The sequence below is a fragment of the Tinamus guttatus genome, unplaced genomic scaffold (assembly GCF_059628265.1).
Source record: "Tinamus guttatus ecotype Peru unplaced genomic scaffold, ASM5962826v1 Tinamus_guttatus_pri_ptg000459l, whole genome shotgun sequence".
Classification (NCBI taxonomy): Eukaryota; Metazoa; Chordata; class Aves; order Tinamiformes; family Tinamidae; genus Tinamus; species Tinamus guttatus.
The window spans coordinates 8,279,978-8,300,687 of NW_028288993.1; the positions used below are offsets into that span (position 1 = coordinate 8,279,978).

General features: G+C 37.6%; 1 protein-coding gene across 15 annotated transcripts in view; it reads left to right on the top strand.

Moving 5' to 3' along the window:
- RIMBP2 (RIMS binding protein 2) overlaps window positions 1–20,710 on the top strand; it is a 108,011-nt gene that overhangs the window by 66,181 nt on the left and 21,120 nt on the right. For 9 of the 15 annotated variants that reach the window (XM_088532450.1, XM_088532452.1, XM_088532443.1 and 6 more), the window contains 9 exons: window positions 2,176–2,196; window positions 6,416–6,620; window positions 11,128–11,279; window positions 13,600–13,676; window positions 14,327–14,436; window positions 15,392–16,201; window positions 17,884–18,035; window positions 18,389–18,847; window positions 19,812–19,961. In XM_088532450.1, the coding sequence (XP_088388576.1) occupies window positions 2,176–2,196; window positions 6,416–6,620; window positions 11,128–11,279; window positions 13,600–13,676; window positions 14,327–14,436; window positions 15,392–16,201; window positions 17,884–18,035; window positions 18,389–18,847; window positions 19,812–19,961 (2,136 nt within the window). The remainder of the gene's footprint in view (window positions 1–2,175; window positions 2,197–6,415; window positions 6,621–11,127; window positions 11,280–13,599; window positions 13,677–14,326; window positions 14,437–15,391; window positions 16,202–17,883; window positions 18,036–18,388; window positions 18,848–19,811; window positions 19,962–20,710) is intronic. The other 6 variants (XM_088532451.1, XM_088532453.1, XM_088532439.1 and 3 more) reach the window with 1 other exon arrangement.

A 20,710-nucleotide genomic window follows, 5' to 3' on the forward strand; every position in this document is an offset into this window, starting at 1 on the left:
TTAGACTGCATATATTAAGTTTGCAAGCTGCAAATACTAATCAGTTACCCAAGGTTCCTTATTAGGTATTGTCTAGTAAAAATAAAGCAATATATAATATAAGGAGCCAAGATTTTTTCATGCTGAAGACAGAACTGAATTGCCTACTTTGAGATACTTTAAAAAGGTCCCAACAGACAGCGAACACTGGGACTTGTTATTGGAAAACTAGATCTTTTCCAGAAGTCCTAAACTGGTCATTCAAAATAAAAGAGCACCAAAAATATATTCTAAATTTAATGAGAATCATAGAATAATCATGGGGGAGGGAGACCTCTGGCCATCCGATCCAACGCCCCATTCAAAGCAAGGCTCATTTCAAAGTTACTGTGGGTTGCTCGAGGCTTTTTCCAGTCCAATTGTAAATAAATATCGATAAGACATAGACAAGATCATTCTGCTTATTGTGAAGAATAATATTCTTGCATCCTGTTATAGTTTTTCCTGATCCAACCCATGCCTACTGGTGTCGTCTATTTTAATGTTTTCCAGCTGTACGGCAATGTGTTTTTAGATTTTTACAGTGATTTACTGCATTAGATAAGTAAACACTGCTAAATAAATTTTCTTTTGGAGAGATGATTTAGATAATCAGATTTATTAATTTTTAAAGCACTAATTACCTGCCCAAACTGACTAAGGCAACATGATCCATAAAAACAGAGAAAAAAATGATAATAGTTTCACTGGTAATTACTATATCAATTACAATCTTGGCACCGGGCATTTCCTGGTGATTAATTAGTGGTTGTTTTTATTGACCTTATATCACATTTCAAGCCTTCCTTCAAAATCATCATTAATCCTAAGGGAAAATCTGGAAATTTAATCTTTTGTGCCTGAGGATACACAGTGCCTTGTTTCTGGTAGACATGACATGAAGAATAGAAGCAAGCCCTACTCTCATTCAAAATCCACTAGCTTTGCTGTCAGTTCTAGTTGGAATAGGCCAAGGTTTGCAAAACCTCTTTTTCTTAGGCTGAAATTTCAGTTTTAAAATCAGTACCTTTATAATAATAGAATCTTTATACTAGATGCATATACTTAAGATTAAATATATGCATGCAACCACATTATGATAAATGAATACACTTGACTATTTGCCTGATTCTGACAAAACCTTTTATTCCCTTCCCAGTCTGCTATTTAGAAATGCAAACTGACATGCAATGTTGTGCAAAATAGGACAAGTGACAACCACATATAGAGCAAATTAGAAATCCAGTAAGAGGGTTCCTAAAGCAAGAAATTCTGCCCCATCATTTCTAAACTAGGCTCTACAGATTTTGTGTCACTTTCCAGTCATATAATTTAATGTGCTTGGATGAGGTAAAGTGTCAGATAATACAGACAGACCAGAAGACATCATGCAGATTTTGCTTTGTTCTTTTTACTATCACTTTTATTTTATGCATAGTAGATTGATAAATACCAAACTATTTTTTTTTTTCTGTCTGGGGGGGAAAAAAATTAAATAGTATTCATAAGATAGTATATAATAAAGAAGATGTAATATCATGGATTGACTAAATCAAGAACCTTCTCAATATTTCTTTTAGAAATGTATTTTAACAAAAAATAATTTTTAATCTTTTTCCTTTTGTTATTTCCACCTATGGAAATCAATATTAACACAAAAAGTCTTTTTCTTCATATGCTTTTATTATAATATATATTAAGTTTTCCTTGCCTTTAACAATGTAATATAATTATTTAATACCTAATGCAAAGTATATGATGCAAGAAGATATAAGTAGAAACAAAACAGTGATTATTTACCCCTCTCAAGCTAATTTAAATTCCTGTTTAACTGATTTGTCTGCTTCTTCTGATTTGCATAACTCCATCAAAGTTTCTTAAGCTTTTGCCTTTTACTGCCATAAGCCTATTAATTTTTAGCATTTTGTTTTATTTAATCTGCCTTTCGTGATTCAAAATCAGCAGCAGTATTGATTTCTGAAGCATTCTATAGTGGGTTTCTGTTAATGCATGTTTCTACACTTATTAATTGTTTCAATGGTTTTTTGCTTTGAAATGTTAAAAAAGTGTTCAAAACTGTTTTTATTTCTTTGTTTATTGCACATCTCTTTGTTTACTGTGTCTTGTTTGGAATTTATTGCTTTGCACTTCATCCAGAACACCTTGGACAGCATGCAGGTATTTTAGGGCATAAATTCTCCTTTCCCTATCCCAAATCCTGCTCCTTTCACTGGAAAATGTGTATGATAGTCCTGCCTTACCTCGCATGGGATGCGTGCTAGAACCATTGTTATGCAAGCATGCTTGGCACTGGTTACTTTAATACCAACTCACCAAAATCCAAAACTTTTTCGACAAATGATTAGTCATATGGCATGATTTAATGACAACTCAGGCTCATTCTTATAAGCATGCCCAGTGAGAATGGTTCAATAGTTTATTCAAGACTGCAGCTTTCAGGCTGTGTGGATTTTGGTCTGAATTCAGATTGTTCCTTGCTAATGCAAAGATAATTTTACATGATATATTCACCTGACGTTGATCCTTGGAGCCATTGCTGCTGCATACACAGATAAACTATGAAATGATAACCTGGCAGCTGAATAAGTGAGCCAATCTTGGTCTGAATTCAGGCTGTCCACCTGGAAAGATGCTCCTCATATTATGTGTCCTGTGTGAACAGTATCTGTATTGTGACAGGTCAAGTCTGCTTCATTTTAGATTTCAGAAGCTGCATTCATCAGAACTGAAATCAGATTTAGATTTATGATACTGCAAGTACCAGTAATTCAGTACCTAGGAAACTTGTAGGTGTAACAAACTGTTTATCCATGGGAAATACAGTCAATACGTTTAAACTGTAGGGATTTTCTGTAGTTCTTATTTCCCAAATAAGTTGGATTTTCATGTTATATTTATGAAGTGAATCCCAGAGTAACTTTTTCTCCCTGATTAGGAAAAATGTCCATCTCATGGTTCTACCTTCATTCCTTCACCTATTACTTTTGCTTTGTTAACAGTCTAGTAGCTAACAGTGACATTAGTTGCAGTGTCCTACAGCAAAGAGTAGACAGCTGGACCCTTCAACCACCACCAATTAGTCTTACGTTTCTTACATAAAAATTGGGAAATGACAAGAACTTTTAAGGAAAAGGGGAAGATGTTGATTGTCTTTCTGGAGAATAATCTGTTGCTTTTTTTCAGGAAGGGTTTCTTGTTAGCAGTGGAATAATTATAAATATCTATGTATTTATGTGTGTTGCCACAGTACTATTTGGATATTACTGTATTTGATCAATATCAGAGGAAACATTCCTCTCAAATTTCCCTACAAGATCCTCTATTGTCATTAAAATTTCAGTAAAATTAAACATTTAGCAGCTTCTACCAAGATATAATATTTAGTTTTAAAGAGTAAGGAACTTGGATCTTTGGAAAATCAGATCATTGGAAATCAAATCCACAAAGATTTTTGGTATACACCAAAACCTAGTAAATAGCATCAAGCATAAAGCAACTGTCTTCTATTAGAATAGTACTAAAGTCTATTTTTATTCATTTTGTTAACTTACAAATACTACCCTGTTTAAAGCCCACTTGATATCTCTCATGCGCAGTCACTTTTGCATAAATTTTTTATAAGGCACATTTAAAATATTAACATTAAAGACGTGACATGAAAAGAGAGCACCAGCTACTTAGCTGTATTTAAGTTCTGACTCACAAATCACCCGCGTTCAGTCATGTCAACTCAAATAATTCCCTAGAAGTCTACTTTGATTTTTTTAGATTCTTTTGTAATGAGAATTTTTTCCTCTTCAAAAAGTCTGTGCCACTCCAAGGTCCCGATACTAAGTTTTAAATAGGATTTTGGTAGTACATGGATATTCTGCTGTTTTTTTGCAGTGATTCTGGCTGTTGGGCACCAGTGAAGCAAAAAAGGCTGGGCCTGGGGATGCTTCCTGTCAGTTCTGCTCGAGATCTCATGGCATTTTTTCCTGTGTATAGTATCAGCCCTGTGCTCACTTCTAAGTAACAACCTTCATTAAAAGAAGCAGTAATCTTTTTTTTTTCCATGCTTCACACTGTCAGAGGACAGATTGAAAATAAGGATTTTACTCAACAGAGAAAAGTCAAGGCAAATACTGAAATGCAATGAAGTGTCTTAAATAATAAACAAATAATCTTTCAATAATAATTTTTAATGCAGTCTTAGCATCTTATTGGTCTAGATTATGATGATTTTATTTTTTTTTCATGCTAGAGTTTCCACAACTGCATATGGAAAGGTCAGTTTATGTTCTTGCGGAGCTGAATAATATCATAGTAAATTTTTGCAGTGGAAAGACAGAATGTAGCAAGAACATTAACTGCTTTGTCTATTTAATGTTCTTTTGAAATCGTACGTAGCTGTCTTATCCAGGAGCAAAGTGACAAGCAGCAAAGGCTTCTATTTTTGTCATTTTAGTGCACAGTGAGAGCATAAAGAAAAAAAAAGGCATTTGATGTTTGTGTAGTTCCCACGATATCTCTCCATCTTGTTACATTTGTTTTCATAATCAGTCAGATAGATCCAGTGAGACTTTTTTTTACTAAAACTAAATTAATTTGTTGAATGAATAGGAAGAAATTATACCCTCAAAATTCATCATAGCTTTTAAAAATATTACAAAAAAAGAATAAATGATACCACCTTCGGTAGCAGAAAATTTGGATTTTTGTGTCTTCTGAGGGCTACATGGTGCGTTTGTTTATCTTTAGTTGTGTTAAGATCTGTATATTGGTCTTCAGCATTTGCCTCATATGAACTGAGAAAATTTTGCTCTTTCAAGAAAAAAAAACAAACCTTTTGGTACAGCTGAATGAGTCTAATAGATATCCAGCTTCCTTTGTTAACACAACTGTTTAACCAGGCATATGCTATAAAGGGAGTTTTAATGAGGGAAAGGGATGTTTGCTCATGATAAAGCATGAGATTAGGAAATAACGCATCAGCTTTTCACATTAGGAGCCCATTAGTTCTTCTGTTGAGCTACTTCTAGCAACATTTGGGTCACATCTCATGGGACACAAGTGCTGTGCGGGCTTGGCACAGTGGAGTCTCTCTGGTATCTTTCCAGAGCAGAGATCAACTGCTTCTTTTTCGTGAGCATCAGTCATAGAAAAAATCACAGAATCATAGAATGCTGAAGGTAGGAAGGGACCTCTAGAGATCATCTAGTCCAACCCCCTGCACACGCAGGGTCACCTAGAGCACGTGGCACAGGACTGCGTCCAAGCGGGTTTGAAGATCTCCAGAGAAGGAGACTCCACAACCTCCCACAGGAAATTTGCAGGAGCTCTGCTGATCCTTCAGGTCTTTGCAACAGGTGCTCATAGGTGCCTTCCCAACCTCCTGGGCACTCTGAATTTCTTCTTTTTTTTCTCTTTGGCAACATTTGATGCTGAATGCAAACAGATGTGCAAGCTGCGTGCAAATGCAAACTGAAGTGTAAACACATTACACTGAAAACATCAATTTATCCTTACTATAGCTGGTATAATAAATATATCATTTGGATAAAATAGAAGGTACTGTGTTCCTTCTCCTGCCTTAGTGTCTTTGTCACTGCTACAATTTCTTGTGAGCGAAGGTCTTGCAAAGAATCTTGTATTACCACGTTCTTTGTTGTTTGTCCCAGCCAGGGGAACTTTCATCACCCCATCCATTCTTTTTCATCTCAAGAATTCATAAATTGTACATAGGCAAATCTCCCAATTCAGCACAAAAAATTGCCTTTTAAATTCTGTTTTGTTAAAACCTAATACCTGAAAATTAAAACAAGTGTTTGCCAGCTATGGTATTTTTGTATTCTCAAAAGCTTAAAGATTCCTCTTGGCTGATGCTAAACTACTTTTGTAATGGTTTGGCATCTCTAGTAAGAAGCATTATTTTTGAAAGACACTTCAGCCAGTAGCAAGACCTACTGCATGAACCACTGCATTTTGCAGCTTTTTAATATTTAAATGTTAACCTATCACTTCAGGAGGCTGTAGCTTAATAGCTGAGGGTGGGCATACCTCATCAAGAAGCATATCTGGAATTTAGTATGGAAAAGCAAACAAAAGTGCAAAAGTGTTGTTCAGATGAGTGTAGAAATGTCCAAACTATAGCGCTGCCAGAAAACATGATGAGGAATTTCTGTTTTGAAAAGGGGAGAATATTTACGTCAATATTACAGAGCTGCTAAGAGGTGTTATTCTAAATGTGGACTAGAATTTAGGGGGAGAAAAATGTGGGCTTATTTATGCCAACTAATTTGCCTGTCTCTGATTTCTGGTACCCTAATAGAATCGGACCCAATCTTCGCTCCTCTGATCTCAGTCCAAGTGTCTGTCTTGTGTCTTGCTGGTGCAGGCCAAGGTCCGGGAGCTAGAGGAGAAATGCCGGACACAGAGCGAACAGTTTAACCTCTTGTCCAAAGAGCTGGAGAGGTTTCGGCAGCAAGCTGGGAAGATCGACCTGCTAAGCAGCAACACGGTGGCATCCTCAGATATCCCTGGTTCGCCTAGTAAATCCCTCTCCCAGTTAATGAACGGAATAGCCACTTCTATAGGCAAAGGTAAGGGGGGACATCTTCACTGTAGGAGTCCGTCTGCTTTCAGGTTTCAAGCTGTGATGCCTGGATGTAGAGTTGACCATGAAAATGTGAGGGTAGAATTTGGTCTTGAGCCTGTTTCGTGACAAATTTCATGGTATTTTATATGACTTCATTAAGATTGTTCAAGTTCTATTCAGATAGGCTGTTGGGTGTGCTGGTGAACTCCGTTCAGAGTTAAAATAAGGTATTCATTTTGTAAACATCTCTACCTCTTGGAAGTGGAATGAGTGTCTACATGCACAAGATTGGTTGGAAAACCTTTGTTGTTTCAGCTGCAGCAGTTGATCTGCTAATTTGTTGAAGTAAGCTTATGGGGACATAACAGAAACAGAAAAAAAATGGTAGGTAGAGCTGGCAAGGAAAACTGAATGAATGTTTTTAACACATATGAATATATAGTTGTGTTAGTTGAATTTTTTAAGCATTTTTTTCAGCACTTCTCCATAAAAACTTGACAGAAAAGATATCTAAAAAATATTTTGAGAGTACTCAAAAAACACTAATTCTATCACAGACCAGTTTGGGCCGAAAAGGAGCCTCATGGCATATATTTTAACAGATTTACTTATGGATAACATCTATTGACATATACTAAAGTATGGAAAGGCATGTTTAAATTAGTTTTTGAACATTTTAATTACAAGATATTTCAAAAATACAGTAATATTGATTTGAGTTTTAAAAGAAACAAAGACTGTAATATCAGAAAAATAAAATTTATTTACATCTGATTGGTTTTCCTGTGCCTATAGCGCTTAATATGTTCATCTCAGTGTGTGGTTTTTGAAGATCTTATGTTGACCTTTTGCCAGGTCATCTCCTGTTTCCAAAGACTACGGTTCCTGCTAAGTGTACAAGTCTATTTATGGTTCATTATGCTTAAGAAATTCTCAAAGATCAAGGCAATGCATTGATCAAGAGGTTACCTGAGGACAAATGTTCTCACATGTAAAACCCATGTTAGATGGTATATAAGTATATAATTATCAGCACTGAAGAGCGTGCTTGTAAGCACATGATTCTGTACAGGAACGATTGAACGGAATAGAATGAACTACTGGATCTGCAAAGGAACATTCATAGTTGCCTATTAAGAAATTTCTGTTGCTTAGAGTTTCCCCCCAAATTGTTTTAAAATAATTATGAAGCAAAACCAGATATAGTTCTGAGTACTCCTGTTTTTTTTTTTTTTTTTAATTTCGTCTTACTAAGCTCCTAGAAAAATTCTGAGGGTGTAGGGCCTAGAAATCACAAATCATTTCCCTATCATTGCAGATGAGCAGTTATTTTCAATGAAGGGTGTTAAACTCAATGTGAAACCAAGTTGAAAGCAACCAAGATGACATCCTTCTTTTGTTTCACTTGAGTGACTTTGTATTTGGTATGGTTCGGGTTTTTAAGCACAAAATTCCAAGTGCCTGTCTATGGTGCATGCTAGTTTGTAGGTTCTTCTGAAGCTGCAGCTGTCTCACCAAAGAGCATTAAATGGAAATTGAGAAGCCATTACATCGTAGAGATAAGAAATTAGTAGAAATTTCCTTAATTACAACAGGATTAGCTCCTCTTTTCTCTCAAGACAGCATTTTTAAAACAACTAATTTTAAGGGAAAGATAATTTGGAATTGAAATCTCCTTTTGGCAGCTTGTAAAGGTATAGTCTCCATCCTCTACATTTATCTCAATAGACCCCAATCTTCAGCTGAAGAACTAAGCTTTCCAAGCTCCTGAATCAAACTCTCCAAGCTGCCTAATATTTATTCTGTAAGTACTAATAGGAACAGCTTTTAATAAAACCTTAAAAATGTAACAAAACCCTCCAAGAAGTCTTTGACTCAAAATAATTAAACACAGCATGATCTGTGCTAAAGTCATTTAAAGGCCTTGCTATGTACAACTGTTCTCATAACCTACAGATATTTATGCTACTAAAATTCAGAGCGTGCAGCACCGGTGTATAAACATTCTGAAATCCTTGGACAATGCTCATATGCAATATGAATGCACTGATAACACTAAAATAATGTTTAAGCAAGTGGGCAGGATTTTAAATTATTGAAATCAACCCTTTCACAATAATGATGGCAATGTTACAAGTCGTCAAACCAGAAGTGTAATTATTTTTATTATGTGTGAGAAAGAAAGAACACAAGGAGAGCTTTCAAAGCAAAGCAAATGACGGAAATGAGCTCAGTTTATGACCAGCTGCTTTGCCTTAATTTGTGATGTTTGAGTGTATCAGGAAATGAAATAAACCTAGCCAGAACAGATTAGAGTGCAAGAAGATCACTCTAAATATATAATAATGTCACAACCAGATACAGAAACCTTCAAGATTTATTATGTATCAGATAAGGGGAACATATAAATGGTGGTCTTAGATAATTTAGGTAGTTTGTAATGAATCAGTAGTCCCATAAACAAAATGGAGGGTCTAATTGAACCATAAGTATGGTCAGTTTTAATTCTGCCTCAGACATTTAAATTAAATAGTCTGGAATTCTTCCTTGCCTCGCTCCTTAAAAGGGTGTTCTTCAGGCTTCATTAACAGACTAGCTGCCAGTCCTGCCAAAATAATGGTATTTTTTAAAATTCTTAACTTACAGTGCTTTCCAGAGTGTAACTATGGAAGGAAAGCTATGTGTTTTCCTTAGTTTCCTTTAGTTTCTAGCAGTCTAACGATTCTTAATTCTTACCACCATATTCTTCATATTCTCCATAATCATATGTTCAAGTTCAGGGAAATTGCTGAAATTGCACTGGAAGATGAGAACTTAGCTTTATTGCAGATATAATAATTCTTCAGAACTGCAGTAATTTTTAAGCTGCTTCAAGAAGTAGGTTACATTGTGGTCCCAGATAAAAGCTGTCTTGCAAAAGCCTTAGAGGATCAGTTCTGTTATTTCACAAGCATTTTCATAAAGACACAGGTGTTGATGGCAATCTAGTGTAGCCCTGATGAAGTAAATAGGAAATATTGCATTGCACAAGTAGACCAATACATAGAGAAGCAGAAGATGTTAAAGGAAGCAGTAAATTCAGTTAGGTAAACAGATCCATTTTGCCTAGCAGATTTGGGGCAAAAACTCCTCTTTTTTTTTCATATGTATAACTAGATATGGATATAGACTTGCTGAGATACGAAGCGAAGTATCTAAGAAGGCTGATCTTGCTAGCACCATCTGGAACCATGCAAATGTCCAGCACATGGTGCCAGTCTGTTGCCTAGATAGTGTCTATGAAGGACCCAATATGAATATTCTGTTTTTTTGTTTTACAGATGAAAAAAATATATATAGCTGAATATTTCCCTGTGTCTTCCTATTCCTGAAGTTCAGTCTTAATACTGTGGCTTTCTGGCCTTGTCATCATCCTGTATGCTATGCAAAGCAAGGGGAAAATAGTCCAAGAATCTTTCTCCACATTTTGTATCTAGTGTGACTAATTTAATGACAAAGCCTGAGAAGCCCAGGAGGCATGAGACCCAACAGCAGTTTCTTTTGAATGAATAATCACAGTTGGACCAATTAATTTATAGGCTTGGCACTGACAGACTGGTATGGCAAGCACAGGTTTCTGAACGGGCGTGACTTTTCTGTTATATATGTGAGAAAGATTCCAAGAATAAAAAAGTGTGCCCTTTTCCAGTCTGGGGATTGCTGCAAGCAAGGCTGGTTATAATTTAGCTTTTGTATGATGACTTGTGTGTTTCCTGCTGTTAATGTGCTTAAGCGGCCGTGCTGTAAATTACAGCGATGCAGAGAAAATTAATCACGTTGGATCAAGGAGTACACCAGAAACGCTCTAATGATGTGTTTTGGAGCTCATTCTACCCTACAGTACTAGTAAAGAGATTCCAGTGATGATTCCTGGTGGCATGTGTCTGGGATGCTTGTACTTCCAGATTTCTGGCAGAACTGGGGAGGGAATGCTGACCCTACACATGTTCAAGGTCTGAAAAATTAGAGTGTGGATTCATTGTGTGAAAGAGAGGAGAAGGTGCCCATGGGTACACAATTGCATCAATAATGCCCAATACTGTGTCATTTGCTGTAACTTCTGCTGCTACTGCACATATAATTAGGCTCAGTTTACAATTTCCTGCTTGTTTCTATGTGGTTTGAGGACTAACCTAACAGAGGGAAAAAATATGTGGTGTTTTATATACCACTTTTATTAGTTGCTCCTGAAACCTTAATGAGGTTCTCTTTACTTGCTTCCCCTCATCATTAGGCCAGGATTCTGCTTGAGCTGATAGATTAGAGGGTGCAGCCTCTTGCAAGGTTCTTTCTTAGATCCTTTAAATGTGTTATATGAGCTAACTTTTAAGTGCTTTTAAAAAAATCAATAAAAATATTAAAACACAAGTATTTCTGGAGTTTTTTTTATTATTATTTTTTTCATAGTCTGTTGCCTGTTTTTCTAATTGATAGCAGTTATTTGTTCTTGTGTGTATTTTGTTCACTGACAGGTCATGAAAGCCCTTCTGGAAGTCGGTGTGTGATTTCAGAGTTTATACGACCCCTGCAGATATCTGGAGACAAACCAGAACAACTGTCTGTCAAGCCCACATTCCTGCCCAAGTCAAGATCTGGTAGCACAAGATGCAGATTTGATTCAGACGTGAGTCTTAAGTTTGTTTCTGGCAATGTGTGTCATGGGCTTAGGACTTCCTCAGGGGACCAATAAAGGGAGACCCACCTGCTTTTAAAAAGTCAAGAGGTGGAATGTCTGTGTCTTAGACACCTTGGCAACACGATGAGTAGGAATTTAACAGAAATTTTTAATAGTTAGGCCGCATGAAAAATGAGTATGTGAGATCCTCAAGCTTCTTGACAAATCTCAGCCTTTCATTAGGCATTTGAAGAGTTTATGCTGTGTCATAACAAAAAAAATGGAAAGAAACTGGAAGAGCAATCCCATGCAGCGGTGCATTCTGCAGGACCTGTTTTTTTGCTCAGTTTTCATGATGTGTGAATCTTCTTGTTACAATTAGGCTGATACCACCTGCTAAGAGCAGTTTTCAGCACACTCTTCTAAACTGATTTTGAGCCTATACCCTGGAAGTGAAAGTTACCATTAGTTAACATTTTTGAAGCCTTAATAGGCGGTTATTATTACTCTAACTCGGTTCTATATGGGCAGAACAGGCCCTGTATATAACAGGCCCCGTTACCTATATAAAATAGAGTCCCGATGCCCATTCTTACTCTTTATGAAAATGAGTAAAGCTACAACTGCATGCATGTCTAGCTAATTTATATTCATTGCTACTGAACCTTTGAAAGATGATGGAATCAAAATGTTTTCAAATGGTTACAAGCCTGGGAATGGAGTAAGATATTCCACAAAATATTAGATTCCTGTACAGTAGACAGTCTTCAAGGATACCTAAGGATTTGTCCACAAATAAATATATATTTATTGTTAGCAACATGGAAATATTCACCGCTTTTTGAAGAGGCCACAAAAAAAAGAAGCCCAGAGTAATCAAACTGGAAAAGGCAGCAGAGCAACGAGGTTTAGGGAAGCAGAACTAACTGCAAGGAACAGGAGAAGTGCACGTCAAGTTTAATTCCCTTTTTCTATTATTTTTCAGTTATCTCCCAGTGAGACTGTCAAGCCCTCTTTTGCCAAATTGCTCCTTGTGTGCTTTCTTGAGTGTTATTGTGACGCATACTTATATTATTCGAGCTCACAGGAATTCAGCTCCATTCTTTTTTACAGGTATCCAGGACCTAGCAGGAGAGTGTGTGAAGAAAATCATAAGAAAATAGTCTCTAAAAACAAAATCTAAAAATGGGTCTCAATGCTGTGATGTGTGAAATACAAAATTATATTGTGCAAAACTGCTTCCCGATTTGCCTGATTGTTACTAGCAAGAGTGGCCTCTGGAGAAGTTATTATTGGTTTAGTTATGAGCATTGCTACGTGCCCTTGAAAAGACATCGGGAGAATAACCCTGGAAAATGTTACCTACACCCCCAAAGGATGGACATAGAGAGAATATCTGTTAGCTTATCCTCACTGTCCTCCAGTTACCATTCTGGGAACCAAGCAGAGACCATTTTAAACCTGGAAGTCATAGTTCAATCTTCACTCTTTATCCGGATTTTGAAATTAGAGTCCATTTTTAGACAACTTATCTATTCGATCCTACTGTCAAGCCTAATTTTTCTTCCTTAATTAAAGTTCTCTCAAACTCAGGGGGAAAGTTGTTAATTTTTCCTTGAAAGGCTCATAGGAAACTGTAAAATAAGTGGAGAGAAAAAACACATCTGTCATTTAAAAAAACCCTCTGTGTATTGGATGACAAATGGGTAGATTTTATCTGCTACTCACTGGCTGCAAGTGTGTGCAAGCTGACACTTGCAGCAGCTCAAAAGTTTTGGGTTTGTTTAAAGTACTTAGCCATTGGTATTTGGGTACTACTGTTGTTTTCTTTTTACAATGTTAGGGTACCATTAGAGGTTAGCTGTGTAATCAAATATCTGTGCTAAGTCCAGAAACACGAAGACTTGTCATGTATAATAAATAGGTCAGCTTGGAGTAACTGACTTTACTGTAACAGAGACTTTAATAAAAGTTCAATGAGAAGGGCAAAGTGGTTGCTGAGGTTTGTACAGTTCAGTCAGCCCAATTAATTACGGACCACTCTGCAGATGGGTCAGTTCTGAGCTTTTGAGAAAAAACCACATCCAGAATCAAAAACACAATCTGAACATGTACCAAAAGACTGAGCAACTATCTCAATTTCTTTGAGATGTTAGAATCTAATTTGTGATTCCATTTTAGCCTAAACATTTCTAAATGAGATTAATAATTTTTGTTCCGTGTCACAATTTTTTCTTTTAATGTTGCATGTCCTGTCATTTTCATCACGTATCAGAATACTAGTGCATGCATCTTTTTGAAATTCCATTGTCTCCTTTTTCCTGTACAGATGGATAATGATCGGAATTCCAATACCTCAAAGCAGAGATATTCTGGGAAAGTCCATCTTTGCATTGCCCGTTATAGGTAACGTAAACAGCTTCTTATATATGTAGTATGTATTTGTAGTATTCAACATTTTGTTTTATTTTTATTCCTGCACCTTTTGTTCATGGTCATGCCATTCACAGTCTCACAAGAATATGAATTTAATTACATTGTAAGAAGTTTAATCTATGACTGTTTTGTTTTTAGCTATAACTTACTGCTTTTGTCTCTACTGAACTTGTCTTTGTTGAAGTTTATTAACTTGTGTGAAAATCTGCCATACAAAAATAAATGGAATATGTGGACTGTCTTGTCCACGTGTGAGTGAGTCATGTGCAAGTGAGATTTTTGCAGTTGTTGTTAAGATAAGAAGGTTTATGTCTGTGTGCATTCAGAGAGACCTGTGTGAGAAAGTGGGAAAATCATAAATTAATCATTTGGAGAAGGATGTGACTTTAAGTTCATAGCACTTAGGTGAATAGGTTGTATTTCATGGCAGCCTGTTGCAATCCAGTTATGATTCATAATATTCACCTAGGCATCTCTCAAAATATGTATTTCCAAGGGTAAGCAAAAAGACTGGAATTACCTTCCTATGCAGAAATGTACAGCTTCTTTTTTTCTGATTAGTATTGAGTTTTGTGGGGATTGTAAGTGAACACGTGTTTTCCATCTGTGGACCATTGCAGTTACAACCCTTTTGATGGACCAAATGAAAATCCAGAAGCAGAGCTCCCCCTTACAGCAGGAAAATACCTTTATGTATATGGAGATATGGATGAAGATGGCTTTTATGAAGGTATTGTTTTGAATCTGTAAATACATGCTAATTGATGCAGATTAAAATCATTTCATTTGTCAAACACACTACCAATGCTTTTCTTCATCTACTACCAAATCAGTTGCTAAAATTACCCCTATCTTATTTGTGTTGATTACCAGCATTTCTGTACCTGCAAGCATAGCTAATTATAAGACATTTTAAATTGTCAGCTTTTTCTACTTGCAATATTTAAGTTGGCAAGGAAGCTGAAAATTACTGAAAATTATGGCTTTTGCCTCAATGTTCCTTTACTTTCCCGAGCCATGAATCCAACATATGTATAATTTTCACCTATATCTTCTTCCTTTCCTCCCCACTTATTGCAAGGCATTGCCAAAAAGTTACATTGGAGCTAGGAAACTTTTAATGGTTTCATGCCAGTTGATTAATAGCATCAAAGTGGTTGTTTATTTTGCAGACCTTTTTACTCTAACTTCACCCTTTCCAACTTTATTCTCATAGCTTCAGTTTTCTATTGGCATTCTGTAATTCAAGGCCAAATCACTTCCAATTTGATCTTTGTTGGTTAAATAGCCACCTCATAACCTGTAAGTTTTTTCTGATATCAAGACCGTTCTTTATTTAAAGCAATGGTGCAAAGTAATTTAAACAAAATGAAAGAAAACCAACAGTATAAGCAAGGAGAAGAGTTCTGCTTTTTGTTAACCTCTTCTTCAACAGGAAAAATGCAGTTGAAGTTATAATGTGCATCATAAATATGGTTTATGGCTATAATAGATTATGGTTTACTTCTTTTAAGTGGAATTTTAATCCATACATAGATTTAATTCTTAACCAAATTAAATGGATACAATTCATCTTATTTGATGTACTTCAACTAGATAATATCATTTCTCAGAAAACAGTTAAGCCAGTAATGAAAGAAGTCCTTTCTTTCAAGGATGTTAATGACACTGTAATTTCTTGCCAGGGGAACTTCTAGATGGACAAAGAGGACTAGTCCCTTCAAATTTTGTGGATTTTGTTCAAGACAATGAGACCCGTTTGTCAAGCGCCCTAAGCAGTGAACAAGATCAGAATTTCATCAATCATTCGGGTCCTACTCTGGAAGGAGATCTCCTAGAGATAAGTCCACCAAGTCATATGGACTCTAGCGTGATCAGCAATGGCGCAGGGACTCTGGATGTGAATATAGATGAAATTGGAGAAGACATTGTGCCTTATCCTAGAAAAATCACCCTTATTAAGCAACTAGCCAAAAGTGTCATTGTGGGCTGGGAGCCACCGGTAGTGCCACCTGGATGGGGAACCATTAGCAGCTACAACGTGTTGGTTGACAAGGAAGTACGAATGAACATAGCCTTGGGAAGCAGAACTAAAGCTCTTATAGAAAAGCTTAACATTTCTGCCTGTACATACCGAATATCAATTCAGAGCATTACAAACAAGGGTAACTCAGATGAACTCCAATGCACTTTGTTAGTGGGGAAGGATGTCATTGTAGCCCCTTCTAATCTGAAAGTGGAGAACATAACCCAGATTTCTGCTGAGCTCTCCTGGCTCCCTACAAATAGTAATTACAGTCATGTAATTTTTCTTAATGAAGAAGAATTTGACATTGTCAAGGCTGCTAGCTACAAGTACCATTTTTTTAATTTGAAGCCCAATATGGCCTACAAAGTGAAGGTTATGGCAAAGCCCCATCAGATGCCCTGGCAGCTTCCCTTGGAACAACGAGAGAAAAAGGAAGCCTTTGTGGAATTTTCTACATTGCCAGCAGGTTTGATTATTTTTCTCCCTTCCCCAAAACTCTGTAGTTCAGTTTTTTATGCGGCAACAGGGCTGACTGTTACAATTAAAAAGAGAAAGAGCATAGAAAAAGTGTCTTTAATGTCCCAATTCAATTAATCTACATTGTGAAAAAAATACATTTCAACAATGATTTTAGAAAATGTTGGGAAAGAAATGAAGATATCTTGCTTGACTTCCGTTATTGTGCTTCTCTAGGAAGATGCATGGGGGTGAGTGGTATAACATAAGCATTTAGTTGTAGTGAATGTCATGTGGAGTAACCAGGGCATAGACTGCAGGGGAGTTGTTTATCTTGGGGAGGATAGAGGAGATTGCCATTTCCACTGAGGAAGCGGATGAATTAATTATTAGACACAAGATATGGGGCTGAATCAGATACATTATTTCTTGTAAACTGAAGAGCTCTTCAGGATTAGGGTACCTGGCTTTCCAAAAATAGACTTGATGGGCAAGCTGAAATGGAATCATAAATTACTATACATGTCTTGGGCAAGAATAGTATTAGGTTAGTTTGCATGCTTTGGCCATGCGAGTCCAAAATGTCCTGTAAGGGAAAAGGATTGTACAGGCAAGAATGTGATGATCTGCCTTCCTGTGATCCGAATTGTATTTCAGTGCCCTTTACAGGTGAAATTCAATGTCAGCAAACTACAGATCCGTGCTGAGAGTTTGCCAGAACCTCCCAAGGCTGCCTTGTGTGATATTGGCTGTTGTACCCTTCTTTGTGCAGTAGCAGTAAATGCACACGGGTGTCGTAGTTGTAGCTTTTTCAGTCTCGGTAGATGGACAGGAATCGTTTGTGCTAAGTTCACTGGCAAAGACAATTTCACAGCAGCCAAAGTTTGTCTTCTCCCAGTTGTTATGCAGGGGTGGCCTTAGCTGACCCCTGCATTTGACATGTTTTAGCATGATACCCTCCTCCCGGTTTTGTGTTAATAAATACAAAACGGTGCCTGAAATATGCCTGAATGAATAATTTCTAAGATCCCTTTACTTCAAGTTTCTGTCCAAAATTATTTATAGTAGGATAATAGTGGTTTTTAATTAAAGATGAACATAGTGTGCTATTACAGTAAAGCACTGTAAATGCCTTAAAAGGCCAGCACGCTTATTTTTTTTCTGCATTTCAGAGAAGAGACTTCGAGTCTGATTGTCCTTGATACCAATATGCCGCTGACTAAAAAGGTTACAGTTCCAGTCCTTTTGCACTGTCAGATAAATCAAAAGTATTCACTGTGTATACGGCACAGAGTTATATACCAAAAACGTCACTTGCAATAATTTTCCATTAACGTAGTGCCCCTCCTTGGCACTTTTCTCACTGCATTTTTCTGTTAATGTCTCCTGCATTCAGAGTAAGTTGCCGCTATGCAGCCTACAGGGATAAAATTAAGTTTAGTTCTGCAAGTACAGAACAGCTTGCAAATGAATATAGCTCAGTTAATGTGTATAGTCTGAGGGTCAGTTCTTGGCTCCCTAATCTGTGAAGTGCTCATATGCTTCTGTTTGTACCTTATAACTGCAATAAAGATATTTTGTCGCCTTAAAAATAAATATACAAGTTCTTTGTGTTTGCAACGTGCAGTTGTGTCAATGGACCTGCGTTTTTCTGATCTAATGCTGCATCATGACCGCACTTTTCTTTCTTAGGACCTCCAGCTCCACCTCAAGACGTTACTGTCCGGGCTGGGTCCACGCCAGCAACTCTACAGGTGTCCTGGAAACCACCAACTCTGACAGCAACAGGGACCTCCCATGGTGCCAACGTCACCGGCTATGGTGTTTATGCGAAAGGTCAACGGGTGAGTCCTCTTTCCAGCATTGCGGTGACTGACTGCATCGGGTGAATTTCCATTCACAGGCAAAGGCAGAAGTAATGGTGTGCCAGCCCTTGAATGTGTGCTTGTTTTTTCTGGATTTCCCTAGAACCCCTCTAGTTGATCTTGTATAATTTGATCATTATCTCCCGTTCTATAAACACTTCAGGGGCAAGTAGGCCCAAATGGTGTTAAGTGATGTGGAGCCCTAATGGGCTTCCCTCTCAGTACTGGCAGCAATTAACTCCATATTAATACTTTGAAGGCCGTGTTTTAGTGAGAGCGGGGGAGAAAAAGTGATGTCTTCATGCTGATAAGTTGCTTGTTTGTGTACTCAGGTGGCAGAGGTGATCTTTCCTGCAGCAGAGAACACATTGGTGGAGCTAATGAGAATAAGGAACTTGGAAGCAAAGGAAGTTACTGTTCGAACGCTCTCTGCTCAAGGGGAATCCGTGGACTCTTCCATAGCTGCCATTCCATCTGACCTACTGGTGCCTCCAACCCCTCACCCTAGAACTGCTCCCAAATCTAAGCCATTAGCAAGTGCCGGAGTCCCAGAAACCAAAGACGAACATTTAGGTCCCCATTTAAAAATGGATGAGTCATGGGAGCAGACTCGTTCGGCCTCCCCCGTTCACGGACACACGCTCGAGCCGCCTGCCCCAAACTTCCACGGCGGGAGGAGGTCTCCATCACCCAACCGAATACTCCCTCAGCCTCAAGGCACGCCTGTCCCAAATACTGTCGCAAAAGCCATGGCAAGAGAAGCTGCACAGCGAGTGGCAGAGAGCAACCGGGTAAGGGGAGACATCTTCCTATGGCGTTTTGGTCCTCTGTACTCATTGTGGCATTTTCCATACAAGAATGTTTTATTGTGTATATCTTAATGAGCAGTTACTCCTTCCTGAAGGGGACCAGTAGTTTGGTGAGGAGCAATGTGATAAACTTCTGTAGAACCTACCAGAAATATGCGCCACATGGTGCATTTATCAACCTTTGGTCAACTCCAGAAACCTGGTAGCATAACCAGAAACATTACTTTCAAAACCTGGAGAGCTTAACTACTTCTGAAAAAATGGCAGTAGATCATCAAACTGCAAACAATTTGTATCTTTCTTTGCATTGAGGTCATAAGTGCTAAACTGTCTAGATCTTCTGGTAAACCTCTGCCAAGAGACAAGTTTCATTATTGTCTTCCTTATGCAACCTTTGCCGGCAGAATTTTTGTGCAACTCTGAAAAGGCAAAAAGCTTGATGGAAAAGAAGCACTACCTGCCATGTGCTAATCAAAACACGTTAAGGAATACAGTGTTCTGGATTTGGCAGGAAGGTGACATAAGCAGTAGATAACTTTTCTCCATAAGAGAGTTCAAACACTAAATAAAACCCTCACTGGCCCATTCCTTTAAGGGGAAGGATTCTGATACTGTGTCCTGTAGGAATACCTTGCCTTCAGCAGTATTTTGAGGTAATAGTGATACAAGGGAAGAAAGCTATGAATTGAGTTGATGGTCACATAAAAGCATATAGATACTTGTGAGTGAAAATAATACTATAAGCACAAAACTCCCCAAAGCACCTGAGAGGTTGCAGTCAAGAGAAACAGAAATTACTTTAAGCCCATGAATATATTTAAATGCTATATTCTTTAGTCCTTAAAGCAAGGTATGTGAAATACTTGTGTCTTACATTTGCCATTTCTCCCAGTGCTTGCAGGAAGAAGTCTGCTTCACAATTTCCCATTTTCTGTTACTTTTCTAGATGGAGAGGAGGAGTGTGTTTAGTGAGAGGAGCAATGTAGCGCAGTATGCGAACTCAGATGATGAGGAAGATGGCTATGATTCTCCTAATATCAAAAGGAGGGGGGCTTCAGTTGATGATTTCCTTAAAGGGTCAGAACTTGGAAAGCAAGTAAGTAGCCTGGTCTTGTTGTTCAGGTCAACAAATGTTTTTCAAAGCTCAGTAGACTGGGCTGTCCAGAGCACTGTCTGGCTCAGGTCTTTCCTGCAGCGCGTGCTATTGCTGCACGTGAAAACATGCTGTGAAGAAAACAGAAAAGGGAAAGGATTTTTGTGTTCCGTAGAAGCCAGAACCTGTAATACTGATTAGCAGAAAGTGAACAGCATATATACTTGACGTGCTGTAAGGAAAAGAAAAATATTGCCAATTCAGGCCAAGATATGCTAAAGAGCCCCGTGACCCTTTTAAAAATATCTAATGTTAAGAGTGTTTAGAATGGACCAAAAAAGTCCACATTTGTTTTACTGCTAATCATACTTCATAGATGACATTGGTAGGTAACCTCAGGTGCATCTGCAACGGGTGCAAAGTAGCTGCTCCATATGTCCTTAATACTTTAGGTCGTTAAAAGGTGGCTGGGAGTGTTTATAGCTTCAGTCTGCTTTACTGATTTTACAAAAGAGAAGTTTGGACATGAACATTTGATGGCTGGGAACCTTTAGCATTATATTCCTTGAAGATTAAAAAGACTAAGCTCTATCTTCTGTCTTCTATTAGGTATGTCCTCAAAGCTAGATTTGAAATAGAATCTCTCTGAAAGCATTCTCAAATCTGAGTAGGATTTAAATTTAGATTTCGTGTAAGACTGAAAGAATTCCTTATTGCTGCCCTTAGAGGAGCAATAGTTAAATCGTCTAGCT